Source organism: Pseudozyma flocculosa (genome assembly GCF_000417875.1).
Source record: "Pseudozyma flocculosa PF-1 unplaced genomic scaffold scaffold00025, whole genome shotgun sequence".
NCBI classification, from domain to species: domain Eukaryota; kingdom Fungi; phylum Basidiomycota; class Ustilaginomycetes; order Ustilaginales; family Ustilaginaceae; genus Pseudozyma; species Pseudozyma flocculosa.
Window position 1 is genome coordinate 441,071 of NW_006920893.1, and position 16,402 is coordinate 457,472.

At 67.7% G+C, this 16,402-nt stretch overlaps 6 protein-coding genes across 6 annotated transcripts in view; 3 read left to right on the forward strand and 3 right to left on the reverse strand.

Moving 5' to 3' along the window:
• The window catches only part of PFL1_06379 (uncharacterized protein), a gene marked incomplete at both ends in the record, with an annotated part of 4,262 nt that extends 2,742 nt beyond the window's left edge, over positions 1 to 1,520 (reverse strand). The window contains one exon of the mRNA XM_007883920.1: positions 108 to 1,520. Within this exon, the coding sequence (XP_007882111.1) occupies positions 108 to 1,520 (1,413 nt within the window). The remainder of the gene's footprint in view (positions 1 to 107) is intronic.
• Positions 1,521 to 4,047: 2,527 nt separating this feature from the next.
• On the reverse strand, positions 4,048 to 6,491 carry PFL1_06380 (uncharacterized protein; the record flags this gene model as incomplete). The annotated part of the gene is made up of 3 exons (XM_007883921.1): positions 4,048 to 4,569; positions 4,753 to 6,288; positions 6,471 to 6,491. The coding sequence occupies 3 exons, from the start codon at positions 6,489 to 6,491 to the stop codon at positions 4,048 to 4,050; spliced, it is 2,079 nt and encodes a 692-aa protein (XP_007882112.1).
• Positions 6,492 to 9,505: 3,014 nt separating this feature from the next.
• PFL1_06381 (uncharacterized protein) lies at positions 9,506 to 10,326 on the forward strand (the record flags this gene model as incomplete). Its single annotated transcript, XM_007883922.1, has 2 exons — positions 9,506 to 9,624; positions 9,729 to 10,326. The coding sequence occupies 2 exons, from the start codon at positions 9,506 to 9,508 to the stop codon at positions 10,324 to 10,326; spliced, it is 717 nt and encodes a 238-aa protein (XP_007882113.1).
• Positions 10,327 to 11,112: 786 nt separating this feature from the next.
• Positions 11,113 to 13,440, reverse strand: PFL1_06382 (uncharacterized protein; the record flags this gene model as incomplete). The annotated part of the gene is made up of 1 exon (XM_007883923.1): positions 11,113 to 13,440. One exon carries the CDS (start codon positions 13,438 to 13,440, stop codon positions 11,113 to 11,115), a length of 2,328 nt encoding a protein of 775 aa, XP_007882114.1.
• A 1,180-nt stretch (positions 13,441 to 14,620) lies between these two features.
• Positions 14,621 to 15,066, forward strand: PFL1_06383 (uncharacterized protein; the record flags this gene model as incomplete). Its single annotated transcript, XM_007883924.1, has 3 exons — positions 14,621 to 14,875; positions 14,925 to 14,992; positions 15,045 to 15,066. The coding sequence occupies 3 exons, from the start codon at positions 14,621 to 14,623 to the stop codon at positions 15,064 to 15,066; spliced, it is 345 nt and encodes a 114-aa protein (XP_007882115.1).
• A 69-nt stretch (positions 15,067 to 15,135) lies between these two features.
• On the forward strand, positions 15,136 to 15,786 carry PFL1_06384 (uncharacterized protein; the record flags this gene model as incomplete). The annotated part of the gene is made up of 1 exon (XM_007883925.1): positions 15,136 to 15,786. The coding sequence occupies one exon, from the start codon at positions 15,136 to 15,138 to the stop codon at positions 15,784 to 15,786; it is 651 nt and encodes a 216-aa protein (XP_007882116.1).
• Between the last annotated feature and the right edge of the window lie 616 nt (positions 15,787 to 16,402).

Sequence of the window (16,402 nt, forward strand, 5' to 3'; positions counted from 1 at the left end):
CCGATGGCGCCGCGGCCAATCATGGCGAGCTGCGCCGCCGACATCTTCTCGGCGCTGATGTCGTCGGCGTTGATGATGATGTCCTCGCCCGTGCGCACGCGGCGTACCCGGCTCATCCAGCCGGGCTCCTCGGCGGCCATCGAGGGGTTGCGGCTCCAGGTCCGCGTCAGGGTGTGCGCGCGCCGGTGCGCGTTCTTGCCGAAGGCGAAAAAGGGGATCGTGAGGCCGTGGACGATGATCGAGCAGAGGACGAAAAAGTAGACGATGGGCTGGATGACGTTGGCCAGCACCTCGTTGACCGACCCGGGCGTCTCGGGCACCTCTTCGGGCATCAGGGTGCGGCCGAGGGTGGCGATAAAGATGGCGCCGCATCCGATGGGCCCAAAGTGGCCGACGAAGACGGCCTCGCGGAACGTCTTGACGTCGGGCATCCACTTCCAGAGGGCGAGGATGACGGGGAGGCGCTTGAGGAGGAGGACGAGGACGGTGATGACAATCAGGCGCCACACGCTGAGGCCGATCTCGGCATTGGCAAAGTCGTGCCAGGGGATCAGGGCGCCAATGTAGATGAAGGTGGCAATGTTGAAGAGGAGGTCGATGATGTTGGAAAAGTTCGAGTCCTCGGTCTGCTTGGTGAACCAGCCGTCCCAGGCAAACGCGGTGCCGCAGGCGAACGCGGCCAGCAGGTCGTCGGAGCCCAGCAACACGTTGACGCCCATGCTGACGATGGCGAGCGAGATGTACTGGGCGACAAACGACTCGCGGTCGATGAGCTTGCGGCGCTCCGAGAAGCGCATAAACTTGCGGGCGCCGTAGCCGATGAGGGCGCCGAGCAGGGTGCCGAGGATGATCTCGTAAGCCCACGTCTCGTAGAACCAGTGTCCGATGGCGTAACCGACGTTGCCGCGGTTCTGGGTGAGGTAGAGGGCGAGGTAGAGAAAGGGGAAGGCGGCGCCGTCGTTGCAGCCGGACTCGCACATGAGCATGTGGCGGACATGGGCGGGGACATGCTTGTCGGCCCAGGGCCCGCCGACGACGGCCTGTGCCAGGATGGGGTCGGTGGGGCTGACGCAGGCGGCGACGACGAGGGCGGTGAGGTAGTCGAGGCCCGGGATAAAGGCCCAGATAAAGAGGCCCGATACGAGCCAGCCCCAGAGCATGACGGGGCCGAGGAGGATGGCAATGGAGCGCCAGTGGCGGAGGAGGTACTTTTTGGGGAGCTCGACGCCGATGGCAAAGACGGAGAGGGCGATGGTGACGCGCATGACCTCGAGGGTGACTTCGTCGGTGATGTGGCCGCCGGGCGTCTCGCCGGACTCGCCGCCCCACTTTGCCGGGTTGAAGAGGTCGATGGCGATGGGTCCGACGATGATGCCAAAGGCGGCGGCGATGGGTGCCTCGCCGAGGTAGAGGCGCTCCTTGATAAAGAGGGAGAGGTAGGAGAAGATGCAGATGAAGGCGCCCAGGCCGACGTAGATGATGTGGGGCGCGCTGACCTCGAAGGGAGAGAAGCCCGCCATGGTGGGCGAGGGCCGGACGGCAAGCGGGCGTTACCGGGATGCCGGCTGGCGATGGACGATGGTCGGCGAAGAAGGAGTAAGGGGGACGGCGTGTGGCGCGCTGTGGCCGAGGTAGCGATGGCGGTGGATCAGCGCGGGGTGCCGAGAGCGGGCGGTGGAAGCCGAGGCGCGAGCGGGTTGCAGGGGAGCGATGTCGCTTTCATTCACGCCGATGCGTCGACCAGGCCGGGCGAGGTCGTCGGGGCGGGGGCGAGGAGCGCGAGACGCGAGACGCGAGGGCGTGTACCGAGGGGGTCGGGAAGCAGGCAGGGCCGGCGGCGAAGGATCCGGGGCCGGAACCGGGCGCAGAGGAGCGGTCCAAGGGGCGTCGTCGTCGTCGTCGTCGTCGTGGTCGTCGAGGCTGGCAGGCGGTCGGTGTGCTAGAACACTAGTGCAGCGAGGGTCGACCGAGAATCGTCGGAGGTGGGCGTGGCGCAGCGCAGTGTGCGTGTGTGGAGGAGAGGTGCGTCTGTGCGATCCTGTCAACGGGTCGCGGCCGAGCGCACAATGGGGGGCCAGGCGGAATAGGGAGGGGGCCGGGATTGGCGTAGGTAGGATGCGCCCGAGAATGGCTAGGTGGCGGCAGAGCGGTGGTGGTGGTGGTGGTGGTGGTGGTGGTGACGACGGCACCAGGGGACAAAAAGGGCGACGAGGAAACTCGAGCAGGACCGAGGTACGCTCTCTGTGTCTCGCGAAGACCGAGGGCGAGGCCAGGCCAGGCACCCCCACGCCTCTCCCTCTCTCTCTCTCTCTGGCTGACACGAGGCCCCCGCCTGCAAGATTCCGACCGAGATCCAACACACCGACCTGCCCGCCCGCCCTACGGTGGATCGAGTGTTGGCTGGCTGCCTGTCGTGTCTCGCTCCGCCGGTCTGTCGTCGCTCCTCGTTGCCTCCATCTTGCTCTGCTTTGCTGGCTGGCGGGCGGGCGGGCTGGCGGGGTGGCTATAAGCCGCTGGACGACCAACCTGAAATCGATGCGGGCGGGTGGCTGGCTGCTGGCTGCCAAGAAAAAACCCCGTCAGAGGCCAGCAGGGTCGCAGGCAAGGATGCAAGCAGACAGGCGGCCACGGCCCGCATCGTAACGTACCGCCGCTCGACGGCCTGGCTTGGCCTTGGCCCGCCCTGGCCTGCGGTCCCTGTCCGCCGTGTCCTGCCTGCCCTTGGCCTCGACCCGGGCCCGCCGTGCGTCGTCCCCACGCCCCCAACGACGGCATCTCATCCGAAAGCGAAAAGCAAGCAAGCTGTCGGTATTGCTCCGTCCTCGTCCTCGACCTCGACCTCGACCTCGACCTCGTGACGCCCACGTCCACCTCGTCGTCGCTCGTCGGCTCTCTCGTCAGCCTTGTGCCTGTTTGCCTGCTTGCCTGTCTGCCTTTGCCGTCCGGATATGCAAATGGCCAGACAGGCCAGGCCATCGCTGCCAAAGGGTAGAAGGTCTTGGCAGCATCGCCGGCGCACGGTTAGGTTGCTGCTCGGTCGGTCGTCGTTTGTCGCACGGCCGTTTCGCACCGCAGGCTTGGTCTGGAGCCGACGGTGACGGCAGCGGAAGCGGAAGCGGCGGTATAGCCTGCCTTGGCTTGAGGTCGTACGTGCGAGCGCGATGGTGAAAAGACCGGCGGACACGAACGCGGTGCGGCCGTGGTGCGGGTGCGGGTGCGGCGAGTTCGGTCGACTAGGCTAACTAGCTGCTCCATGACGAAAAACGGGCGGCCCGCAAAGAGAAGCAAGCGCAGCGCAGCAGAAGCAGGGGGGGTCGGCAGCGCAGCGGCTTGTTGCCGATTTTCTTGGCGTACAACCAGCCCCTGCCTAGGCCTGCTGCCCAACCCAGGGCTCAGTCTCGAGCCACAAGCAAAGGCAGGCCGTACCAGGCCAGGCCAGGCCAGGGCGGAGGCGGAGGCTGAGGCGGAGGGACACGTACGACAAAGTACGAGCGACAACGTTCGGTCCGACCCGACTTTGCTTAACTTGAGCCACCCCGGCCCGGCCTGGCCTGGCCGGACCTCGACCCGTTCCGCCGAATCCAACACAACCATCGCCGGCGGTCGTTACCACCCACCCACCCACCAGCCAGCCAGCCAGCCAGCCAGCCAGCGGCAGCAGCAGCGAGTTGTCAAAGTCCAATACAATGGCGCAGGGCCACCTCGCCCCTGCCCGTCGTCCCGAAACGAGAGAGTAGTGCACATTCATCGGCATCGCAGCACGCTGCACGCTGCCCTCGTACGGGCCAGATTCCACGACGAGCGACGGGCAGGCAGGCAGGCAGGCCAAAGGGCGCACCGCACCGCAGCGGCACGCCACCCGTTCCTCCCGCTCTGTCGACTTCTTTCTACAGGCTCGCTCCGCCGCTCTATACCATTGCATATTCTCTCTGCGCATCATCGCAATCTCAACCGACCGACCGACCGACCGCCCGACCGCGCGACTGCGACGGCCTCGGCCCGCTCCGGCCCGGTCCGGCAGCGGAATCGGGCTGGGCTACACCGACGCTATGCCAGCTTGCCCTCGTCGTCCCGCAGCGCCAGGCGGGCGCGCTCGCGGTCCGTCTCCTCGCGGTCCTCGCGCGCCTTTTTATCCTCGAGCCCTGCCGCCGCCCGCTTGGCCTTCTCGTGGCTGCCCCCCTTGCCCGCCATGGCCCGCGTAAACTGCCAGATCTTGCTCAGCCTCGCCTTGGCGTCCGACAGGCCCTCCATCAGACCGAGGCCGCGGTAAAAGTAGACGTAGCTCCACCACGCCCGCGCGTACTCGCGCCACAGCGACACCGACGTCAGCAGCGACGTCTCGCCCTGCGACCGCCGCTCGGCCAGGTGCTTGAGGTCGTTGTCGTACACCGCCACGGCGCAGTAGCGCGCGGCAATGATAAACGGCCGCGCGGAGCCGTGCGTCGTGTGCAGCGAGGCGTCGAGCGAGCGCGTCAGGTCGTTGAGCTTGAGCACCATCAGCATCCGCCGCGGAAGCCGCCGCAGCAGCTCCATGATCGACACAAACAGGCCCTCCTTTTCCATGACCGTCTGCAGAGGCGCGCGGGCGGGGTCGAGGCGTCGGGAGGGAGAGTCGAGGGTCAGGATCGCGGGATCAGGCAGGGTCGAGAGAGGGGGAGAAGCGGGGACGGGGTCGAGAGAGGAGGAGAAGCGGGGACGAGGTCAGTCTCTGTGTGCTCTGCACTCGCTGCATCCCCGGGCCCGCGCACCCACCTTGCGGATGTGCTCCTGCTCGTCGTCGGTCACGTTGGCGCCGCCCTCCATGTCGAGCAGGCTGCTGGCGCGGCTGCGGTCCTTGACGCCCAGCGGGTTGTCCGGGTCGCTGCCCTCGAGGCCGGCGCGCCCCGTGATGGCGCTCTCGAGGATGGGGTACAGGTCGTCGCCGATGTTGGCGATGAGCTTGGCGTACTTGCGTCGCTCGGCCGTCACCTTGGGGCTGGCCGGCTTGAGCAGCGACAGCCAGAAGCGCGCGTAGTTGGCGCGCAGCTCCTCGTCAATGTCAAAGTAGAGGCCGTGGTCGAGCAGCACCACCTCAAAGTTGTACCTCGACCGGCTTCCCGGCGGCGCCGGCCGGATCAGCACGTTGCCGCCGTGCGGGTCGGCGTGGAAGAAGCCGTGCAGGTAGAGCATCTGGGAAAAGACACGCGACAGCTCCTGGCTCACGCGGTTGCGGTCGATGGCGTGCAGCGCCAGGTACTCGAGGTCGTCGGGCCGCCGCCCGTCGATAAACTCCATGGCCATGACGCGCTTGAAGGCGTACTTGACCTTGGGGATGTACACCGATGTGGTGCGGTAGCCGGCAAAGTCGGCGTCGGCGCGCTGGGCGTTCTGGGCCTCGTGGCGGAAGTCCATCTCGAGGGGCATGTTCTGGTTCATCTCGTCGGCGAGCCACTCGAAGCTAAACTGCGGAAAGACGCGCTTGACCCACCGAACGAGCACCGTGACCGTCTGCATGTCGACCTCGGAGAAGCGCTCGACGTCCGGGTGCATCATCTTGATGGCCAGCTGCTTGCCCGTCTGGCGGTCGACGGCGCGATGGACCTGGGCGAGCGACGCGACGCCGAGCGGCCTCGGGTCGATTTCGCTAAACGCCTCGTCAAAGGTGGTGCCCGTCTCGGTGCGGAACATGGCCTCGAGCTCCGGCAGCGGCGTGGCCGTGTTCTGGTCCTGGAGCGGGCGCAGCGTCGTCGTCCACTCCTCGGGCAGCAGGATGACGGCCGACAGGTGCTGGCCCAGCTTGACGTAGAGGCCGCCGTTGGACTGGAGCGCGACGAGGATGCGGTTGGCCGAGCGCAGGTGGCACTGGCGCAGACCCTCCTGCTCGTCGTGCTTGGAGTCGTACTTTGCGTTGAGCGTCTTGCGGTAGTCCCAGACGCACAGCGCCACGGCCTTGGCGATGGTCGTGGAGCGGGTGAGGGCGAGGAGGGCAAAGCTGGAGCTGGCCGACTGGGTCTTTTGCGCCTCGCGCACCTTGCGCTCCATTTCGTCGTGGGGCAGCTCGAGGCCCCGGATGGGCGAGCGGCCGGCGTCGTCGAGGTGGAGGTAGTCGCGGCCGAGGTAGAAGAGGCCGCCGGCGATCACGAGACCGCCAAGGCCGATGGCGACCTTCCTCGAGCCGGCACGGAAGCGCTCGTGGGCTGCGGCCGTCTCGATGGGGTTGGGGATGGCGGGCTGGTCAAAGTTGACGGGCTTGGGCGTGGGCTTGACGGGAGGGTACTGCTTGCGGAACGGCCGCGGGTCGTGAGGCTTCTTGTCGGTCGTCGAGGGGGAGGGCGACGAGGACGGGGGCGACGAGGGCGAGGAAGCATTTCCCGGTCCTGCTGGTTGCGAGTTGTTGCATGGACGCAAAGAGGTGGAGAAGGCGCGATGTGCGTGGCGAGGCGGTGCTCTCGGGGTCGTCGCGGTGCGGAGGGCGAAGGGCAGGGGAGCACGCGCGGCGAGGGGAGCAGCATGCCAGGGCGATGCTATCGGTGCTGTCCTGGATGGCCGGGTGGACAGTGGGCGAGAGGAGGACGAGGCGGTGGCGGCGGAGGAGGACGAGGAGGACCCAGAACAGCCGAAGCTAGGGCAGCTGCGGCCATGGGAGCGTGCGGCCGCTCTGGCCACGGGCGGCCAGGGTGCAATCATGGCGCACCGACCGAGGAGAGGCGAGGTGAAGAGGCGCGAGGCGAGGAGGCGCGAGGCGAAGAGGCGCGAGGCGAAGAGGCGGGGATGTGGTCCAGTCTGCCGTGGACGCTGGTGATGGCAGCGAGGTGCGTCCCTTGGCGGTGGTGCTTCTTGCGGTCCAGGCGCCCGGGGCGAATGGAGCCCGCGACTCGGGTGGTGCCGGTGGCAGGTGCGTGACGACGCGAGGGAAAGAGGTGGATGGGAGTGTAGGGCAGGCAAAGGAGCGTGCAGGTGTCGAGATCCGGATGGAAAGGTGAGAGAGAGAGCAGGGCATGCGCGAGCAAAACAGAGGAAGGCAGGCAGAGAAAGAGAGGAGCAGGCGGCGAGGCGAGGAAGAAGCGGCAGCGGCGGCGGCGGCGGCGTCAGCCAGAGTGGAGAAAGCCAAGAAGGAAGTCAGCCGGCCGGGCAGCCAGCCAGGCATCAAAGGCGGGAAAGGCAGGCAGGCCAGCCCCGGCCAGCCAAGCGCCCTTTGCCCGCATCCGCGTCATCTCGACGGCAGCCGCCGCTTTCAAATCTCGAATCTCGCACGCGCGTCAGCACTTCTCCAGGGGGGCACGCAGAATCCGTTTCCCGCTCCACACGCACCAGTTGGGGCCGGGAACAAGGCGTCCCAAAAAATCACAAATGCGGCGGCGCCGACGAGAGGCGCCCGGACGCTGCTGTGACCGCTGGACCAGACCCCCATCATCGTTGCGACGCCGATGGAGCGAGCGGGAGATGCCGCCGAGGTCGACGTCGGCCAGGCGTCGTCGTCGTCGTCCACGGCTCGCAGCGCACTCTGATGCTCGGTGGCCACGCGCATCGAGGACAGCAGCGCCGTCTCGACCCGGGCGCGGATGCCATCGTCGGGTCTGGTCCGGTCGGGCCAGGGCCGACGGGCTCAGGTGGTCGGCACCGCTCAGCGACGACGAAGACAAAGGACGAGCCGGGTGATCCGGGAAGAACGCTCGAGGGCGGGAAGACGGGGTGATTGGGGGGAGGAAATAGGCCGGGTTGGCAGAAGACGGCGGGCGGGTGGTTGGGTGAGAGGCAGGCTAGGGGCAGCTCGCGATTACGCCTGTCAGCCCGTGCTTCCTCCTTGTATGCGTCCCTGGAGAGAGACGGCGACTCCTGCCTGCCCGTCTGGCGGGACGATATCGCCTGCCCATCTCGCCTAGCCTAGAAGAGCCCACACGCACGCTGTGGCGCGGGCTCTTGCTGCCCGCTTGCCCTCACCTCGCTCCTGGCCGCGTCGCCTGCCTCGCCCGCCCGTCCCTCTCCGGCTGGCCTGGACGACAATCAAAGCACAGCTGCTTGTTGTCACCTCAGCGACCGGAATGATGGCGGACGTCGGACCATGCTCCCGAGACGAGCGGGAGAAGCCAGGCATGTGCGGCACTGTACCACACCGTGTCCGAGCATCGCCACACCTCGTATCGGCGTACGACGGCCCCCTAGGCTGAATCTTTGAAACAGGCAGAGCGGCACACATACATTGCTTCAAACGGATTCAATGTGGGTAGTGCGCTTCACTGGGCGAGAAGAGACGGCGGCGAAAAGCGGGCTCGGGGCGTCGGCGTGCACTCACGACGTGACCTGGGCGCGGCTGGCGGCGCATCCAGCTGAACCGGGATATGATGCGTTTTTCCAACAGCGAGGTGGCAAGGCCGTCGGGTCATTCGGCCTGCCAGAACGACAGACGGCCTCCGTCGCAAAAGGGTCTCGCCGCCGCTGCCACCTGCCTCGCCAGCGGTGCCCCGACACCCTGGCAGCATCGACGCCTGTTACGAGGCATGGCGACGCGAGATGCCGGTTTTCGCGGTCACGGCGTGTGTGGCCCGCTGTGGTTTGCAGCTTCGATGGTCAACCCTCGGCCCCTTGGCCTCGATGCACTCGATACTCTTCGTCTGACCCTCTTGACGGCGGTGGGGAGGCAAGGCAGGGTCAAGGAACACAAGCGAACCATCTTCCACCGTGCATGCTGCTTGCCTGCCTACCACGGGCGCGGCTCACGAGGGGGCGGGATGGGGGGCGCAAGCTGGCAGGCAGGGGACCGACCGACTGACCCGACGGCTGCATGCACGCTTGCCTGTCCGCGCAATCAAGCAAGCAAGGCGTGCGTGGGCATGGCCGGCCAGGGCCGGGCGGCGGTGGGCAGCCTAGGCGCACCAAGCCCCCGCTTCAGGCAGGCCAGCCGCACAACCAGGCAGACAGGCAGACAGGCCAGGCCTGGGTTTCCGTCCAGAGTTTGCACGTCCGTGCGGTCCATCCAACGCAGCCCCGAGGCAGGGCGTGCCGGCCTGCCCGCCAAGTGACCCAGCCAGCCAGGCCCGACCAGCCTGGAAGGCGGCGTCGTCGCCTCTCGCTGGGCCTCTCTACAAAGCAGGCAAGCTCGTCCGCTCCCCCCTCCTCTCTTCCACCATCCCCACCTTCATCCCGCACCACAAGCCGCCTTCACACCGCAAGCCGCCTCCCGGTCCTCGCTGTAATCTCCAGGTAAGCACCCTTTCTCGTAGCGCTGGCGGCCGTCCATACACCGCCCACACGGCCGCATTCATCCTGACTTACTCGCCTCTTGCTCGTCCGCATCTTGCACGCTGCCCCCTATCGCATGCATCCCTCTTGCAGGCCTTCTTCTCGCAATCCGGTCCCTGGCTCGTTTTCCTTTTGGTCACCCTTGTCCTGGTCACCCTTGTCCTGGTCACCCTTGTCCTGGTCGCAATCGTCTTGGCCGCCCTCGTCTTGGCCGCCCTCGTCTTGGCCGCCCTCGTCTTCGTTGCCCTCGTCTTCGTCGCCCACCCACGTTCAACACTCGGCAGCCATGTCCTCCCACACCTCTTCCTCGTTCACCGCCAGCAGCGAGCTCGACAGCACGCCCATCCGTCCGGACGAGCGTCTGATCGGATCCATGCCACACCCGACTGGCGTGGCGTCGACGTCGTACTCGTTCCGCTCTTCCGCGTGTCAGCTCGCAACCAACAGTCGCTGAGATCGATGGGCGACCACACCTGGCTCAATGCCATCTCAACGGCCTTCTCCAACAGCGGCATCCCGCTCCATCGACGCCGACGCGACGCCCTCGAACGCCAGCTCCACCAAGCTCGTGAGGCTCTCGCCCAGTCCCGCGAGGCTCTCGACCAAGCTGAACGAGCGAGCAACGACCGCGAACAGGCTGCCGAAGCTGCCACAGCCGAAGCGGAACAGCTCCGCGAAGCTCTCGCCCAAGCCGAACGAGCAGCCGGAGAGCGCAAGCAGGCTGCCACAGCCGAAGCCGAACAGCTCCGCAAGGAGCTCAACAACACGCGTTCTCGGATGGTGGAATCGCAGCGCGAGAGCTCGGACCGTCTTCGGGCAGCGGCGGCCCTGGCCGACACTCGTGTCCAGCGCGCTAGCATCCAGCAGCAGAATACGGAACGACACCAGGCAGCTGTGGCCGAATCTCGAGCGACGGTGGCCCAGCTCCAACGAGCCTGCGCACTGCACAAACAAGATGCCGAGGAACGTGAGGGCCGCCTGCGCCAGGAGCTCGCCGAGGCACAGGAGGCCGTCCGAGTCGCTCAAGCCGAGGCTGCTCAGCTCCGTGCTGAGGTCGACAACCTCCGTCGTGAGGGTTCCTTTCGCAGCTCCAACAGCACCCTCTGAGTCCGGGGTGTTGTGGGAAGCGCCCGGGACTTCTCCCCAAGCTGTCGCGCCCCCTCCTCCTCCTCCTCCTCCGTCCTCCGTCCACCTCTCCTCGTCGCCACCGCCTTTGAGTGCGCCCCCTCCTCCGCCTCGAACGTCGTTCTCGCCGGAGTTGCCGCAGTCCCCTCATTATTCCCCACGATCCCCTCAATCACTTCCCCCGTCGACGCCTCGACCTGCGCCGGCGACATCCTCATCGGATTCGCCGCCCTCTTCCCCCTCGAGCAAATGGCAGCAAGCCCGTCCGGATCGATACCAGCTGGGCACCGAGCAAATTCGGCGAAGGAAGCAAGCCAAACGTCAAAACCGTTCGGGCGGTCGCTTCGTCTCGGGGGTCACGGAACAGTAGCGGATCTCTTCTACTCGTCCTCGGAGCTGGTCTCCTCCTTCCTATCCCCCCGTCCATTCCTCGCAGGAGCCCCTTAGTTCCTCCCCGGAAGCCCGTCTGTCCCTGACACCGATCGCATCGCTCCAGCATCCGCAGCGCCGTGGCGCAACAGTGTCGATTCGAGGAATAACAAAGCTCGTCGTCATTACGCCGAGGAGCCCATCTGCTCCTCCCTCCGGCCATCCTTCTGCAGCTTCTTTTTCGAGCTTGACGAACTCGTCGAGCGCAATCTCGCCCTCGTGGTCGAGCACCTGCAGCGTCGGGGGCGGGGCGAGTGGGTACGAGCTTTCCGTGAGCACCTTGTCGATGCCGCCGGACAGATCGACGGCGCAGAAACGAGCCACGGGCCCACGCACGGATCAAGGCGAGTAAGAAAAGTCGGCGACGACTTTGCGCAGGAACTCGGCCGCCTCGTCGCTCACGCCGTCGCAGCCTCGGAGGTGCAGGCTGACGATGGCACAGCACGCCACGCGCCCGCCTCCGTCGTCGTCGTCGTCGTCGTCGGTCGTCTTCGTCGCAGCCGTCGAGAAGAGCTTGTCGGGCCGTGCCGACGCCGCCGGCGCCGATGCACCCGAGGCGCGGGAGAAGGGCGAGGAGCTCGAGGACGCTGCGCCGGCCCTCGAGAAAGAGGTCGTCGCTCGACCCGGAGCCTTTTCCGGCCTGGCGCGCGCCACGGCCTCGTCGAACGTGAGACCCTTGGAGAGGTAGAGGCGGAGCAGGACGAGCCGGATGAGCAGGGTGCCCGTCAGGTCGCGGTCGGCGTACTCGATGCGGAGCTCCGTCAGCTTCGGACAGGCCACCTTGACGACGGCGGCGTCGTCCTCGCCTCGGATTCGGTGCGGGACGAGGCTGGGCCATATCGCCGCTGGATCCTCGCCGATCTGCGCGCGGTAGGCGATCGAGAGCGCGCGCAGGTCCTCGAGCATCGCGATGCGACGGGTGGGCTCCCGGGTGCCCTGCGGGTAGAGCTGGCAGCGGTGCGAGAGGCGCTCGATGCGAGGGCTGTGGCGGTAGAAGGCCTCCTCGTCCTCGTCGCACTCGAAGCCCACCTCGGCCTCTTGGAGCGCCGGAAAGGAAAAGTGCAGGCCGGTCTCGCGCCGCATCTCGCGTCGTCCGCGCACGACGCGCGGCAGCCAGCCTTCGAGCACCCGCAGCCGCTCAAAGACGAGGCTGGTGGGCTCGTTGCGCGGCGGAGCACCCTCGAAGCGTATCGGCAGCTGCTGGCACGTCGACAGTCGCACCTCTTCGATGGTAGCGTGGGCCTGCGCGAGCGCGTCAAAGGCGAAGGCGTCGTACAGCTCGAGGTGGGCGAAGGGCGAGCACATCCTGCTCGGCGAGCAGACCTTGAGCACGCGGAGCTGCGACAGCATGGGCGCAAGCTGCGGGTACATGGCCAGCGCCTCGCGGTGGACGCCGAACGTCTCGAGGCGGATGGTCGAGAGTCGCTCGGCGACCTTTGAGCTCAGGCCGGCGCGGACCATGGAGCCGCCGTTGGCGTCGGCCTCTTGGACGCTGTACCGGCTCGAGGGCGGGTGCTGGATCTCGAGCGACCTGAGCGATTGGCAGGCGGGGACCACGCTGGCGAGGACCTGGTGGGCGGTGCAGCGGTCCAGCTGGAGGTGCTCGAGGGTGGCGGCGTTGCTGCGTACGAGTGCGAGGATGGTGTCGACGCTGTCCTGGGACCCGACGGCGCTGAGGCGGAGGCTGACGAGCGAGTTGCGCGAGAGGTGGCAGAAGCGCTCGAGGGCCCTGCGGGTGCGGCGTCCGTCGCTCTTGAGCTCCTGGCGCATCTGGTGGAGCGAGACGAGCTGGGTGAGGTCGAGGTGGCGCCAGAGGGGCGGGTAGGCGAGGACCTCTGCGCGCCACTGCCGCGAGACGGTGAGGGTGCGGAGGAGCTGCTTGACGTCGAGAAACGAGAGGATGCGGAGGATGAGCTCGAGGGGCAGGCTGGCGAGCGGGCGGGACGAGATTGACGCCTCGAGGCGGGCGATGCGGTGTTCGAGGTGCGCCCGTCGTTTGGCGCCGCGCACGAGGGCCGACGGAGAGGTCGATGTCCAGGCGTGCTCTGCCTGCGACGAGGCGAGCGAGAGCTTGCTGCGGGCGGCGGCGAGGCAGGAGCGGGCGTTTGAGACGTGCCCGGCTGCGGCGAGGGCCGAGGCTGCGCGGAGGTAGGGCTTCGGGTTGTCTGGGTCGATGCGGATGGCGGCCTTTGCGTCCTTGAGCGAGTCGTCGAGGCAGCCGGCGCGCTCGCGGGCCATGGAGCGGCTGACGAGGAGGAAGGCCGAGTCGGTGGCGGCGCGGGTGTTGGGCTGCTGCTGCCGCCGCAGCTGGGCCAGGTGGCGGGTGCAGACCTCTGCCGCCTGAGCGTGGTCGCCGATGGCTAGCAGCCGCCGGACGTCTCGACGAAGCGTACGGCGGTGTTGGGCTGCGGGCGAGGGCGAGGGCGATAGCCTTGGCGCCTTGCCATCGATTCGGCGTCGAGAAGAGCTGGGCGTCGGGCCATGACTTGGCTCGTCGTCGTCGTCGTCGTCGTCGGTGCCACTGCCGCTACCATGGCTCGTGGTGCTCGACGAGTCGCCGCCTTGGCTGCCCACGACATCGTCGTCGGCATCGCTGCGGTGCGCCGGCGGGCGGGGCTGGTGGACGTCGATGGGAGGAGTGGTGCGCTTGGTGCCGGCGGCGGTCATCTACGACGGCCAGGTCCTCGACCGGAGGCGGCGGCGTGGGCGACGGCGTGGGGAGCAGGACGGGACAAAGAGGAGGTGGGCAAAGAGGTGGCGGCCATCGGGCGACCTTTGCTTGCAAGGGCCAAAAGGCAAAAGTCGGACAGGTCGGCGGCGCGGCCGTTTGGCTGCTTTTCTGCCGCGCCCCGCTTTGTTCCTCGAGCCTTTGCGCACGTCCCCCCCGCCCACCACCACCATCGCGGTCGTCGTCAAAGCACCGTCGCCTGCCGGTAGTCTGATGCGGGGGACGCCGCCACGCTCACCGTACGGTCGGATGACCCGCACCACCATTCTGACCACCACCACCGCCGCCGCCAGCAGCAGCAGCAGCAGCAGCGCCCACCACCCAACCTCGCCCAGAAGGTCACGCTCCCAGCCACAGCCGATTCCATGCCCAGCTCCTGGGCCCCCCGGAACTGAGCTTCCGGACAGGGTGCGTAGTCTCGTGGCCATCGACTGCCCCGCCAGCTCAGCGCCGCTCTCGTGGCGCGACTGTCATAGGCTTGCGGGCCCTCAGACGACAGCCTCGACTACCCCTCCCGCCCTTTGCCGTTGCCCGTCCTGCCGCCCACGGCCCTGCTCCCGTTGCCAACGAGACGCTGCTAGGCAGCACGCCGCTCCTCGCCATGGCCTTTCGACGCCGCCGAGCGCCTATCACCGGCCCATCGGTGCTCGTCGGGCGCCTCGACAATAGACTACCGCGCCAGGCGGGGCCCCGCTCCTTTGGCCCGGACGAGCTCGTTGGGGGACCAGAGGATGCTGCCCACTCTCCCATGATACCGCCAACTCGACTGTTGACGTCCGGCCGCTACGTCGTTGATCTCTTGAACCCGCCGTGGCGGTACGCAGCTCGGCTCCTCGTCCCGTCCGTTGGTCTCCCATCTCGTCGCAGGTCATCAGGCCGGGCCTAACCATTGGTCGTCTGGCCCACCCGCGCGCGCGCCTCGTGCATACGCTTCGTCCTCGATCCGCCTCGCCGCCCTCTGACCGACCCTCGAGCTCGCTCTTTCCGTCACATACAAGTAAGCAGCGACGCCCAAGTCCCTCCCAAAGCGACCCGGCCTTTGTCCACCTTCCCATACGCCCTTGCCCACCCCGGCCCCAGGCCCCGCCGAAGATTTGCCCCGCCGCCCTTCTCGCCGCCATGCTCCAGCGCACTGCGATCAAGCTCATCGACGCGCCGACGCCGACGCCCCTTTCGGTCGGCGTGGCGGCGGCGGCGCTGCTGGCCTCGTACGTCGTCTACAACCTCTACTTGCACCCGCTCGCCAGCCTGCCCGGCCCGTTTATCTCGCGCAGCGGCCTCTTTTCCTTTCTGCTGCTGCGCGCGCTCAAGAAGGACTACATCCCCGCCACCAAGGCGCTGCTCGAGCGCTACCCGGACGCGCGCCACATCCGCGTCGGCCGCAACCGCATCCTCACCCTCGACCCCGGACACGGTCCAGCAGGTCTACGGCCTCAAGACGCGGTTCACCAAGACCGACTTTTACGGCTTCATGAGGCCCGGCGACGACGAGTCCATCTTTAGCGCCACCGACGCCAAGCAGCACGCGCTGCTGCGCCCCCAGTGCGCCGCCGGCTATGCCATGAAGACGCTCCTCGAGCTCGAGGAGTGCGTCGACGCCAACCTCGCCACGCTGCTGGCCAACCTCGACGCCGATGCCGACGCCGCCCTCGCCCGTCGACCTCGACGAGGCGCTCCGCTTCTTTGCCTTTGACGTCGTCACCGACCTCGCCTTTGGCCAGCCGCTGGGCCTGACCCGCCAGAGGCGCGACGTCCTCGGCGTCGTCGACACCCTCTTTGTCGGCTTCAACCGCGCCGTCGCGCTCGCCCTGCACCCGAGGCTCGGCCGGGCCGTGCTGGGCGTGCTCAAGCTCTTCACCGACCCGACGGCCAAGCTCGTCGGCTGGTCGGTCGACTGCATCCAGGGCCGGCTGCGGCGCGGCGACACGTCGCGCAGGGACATGCTCTCGACCTTTATGCGCTCCAGGGACCCCACCACGGGCAGGCCGCTCGACCTGGGCCAGCTGCTCGTCGCCGCCTTTCCCGTCCTGACGGCCGGCGGCGACACGACGTCGGCCACCATGGCCGCGTTCGTCGCCTTGACCCACGAGCGGCCCGAGGTGCTGCAGCGGCTGCGCGACGAGGTCGACGGCTGCGGACTCAGCATGCCGCCCACGTACGCCGAGTCGATCAGGCACCTGCCCTACTTCGTGGCGCCGTCGTCGGTGGCGGCAGCGGCAGCGGCAGCGGCAGCGGCAACGGCAACGGCAACGGCGCCCTCTTCCTGCCCGAGGGCACCGAGGTGACCATGTCCAGCTGGCACTACCCACCGCAGCACGGCAGCCTACGGGCCGGACGCCAAGGAATTTAGACCTGAGCGGTGGCTGACCGACGATGCCGAGGCGCGACGGCGGATGGAGCGGCACAATTTCTCCTTTGGCGCCGAGACGCGCATCTGCATTGGTCGGCCCATTTCCAGCATGGAGATGGGCAAAGGCGCTGCCCACGCTGCTGCAGCGCTACCGCCTCTCGTTCTCGCCGCGCCGTCCGGGGGGGGACCGCACAGGTATCCGGTGGGCCAGTCTATCGAGGGAGAGAGGGACTGTGCATATCCCCTACCACGGCCTTACCAGCTTCCTCGCCTACCAGCTCGACTTTTGGATCGATATCGAGCGCCGCGTGTGAGCGTGCTTCCACCCCGCCCCCGTGGTGGATTGGCCCCAAGACCAAGACGCGGGGAGATTACGTAGCTGCCTTGCGTCGCATTGGCATCCGCTTCGATCCGCATCCCCACCCGTGACGACGAGGCGAGCGCGAGGCGCGTCTGTGTGCCAGCGCCGTGTGCCACGACAACAGGCACGCCCCCCCNCCCCNCCNCCNCCNCCNCCNCNCNCGCNCNCCGCNCGCNCACGCGCGACGTCG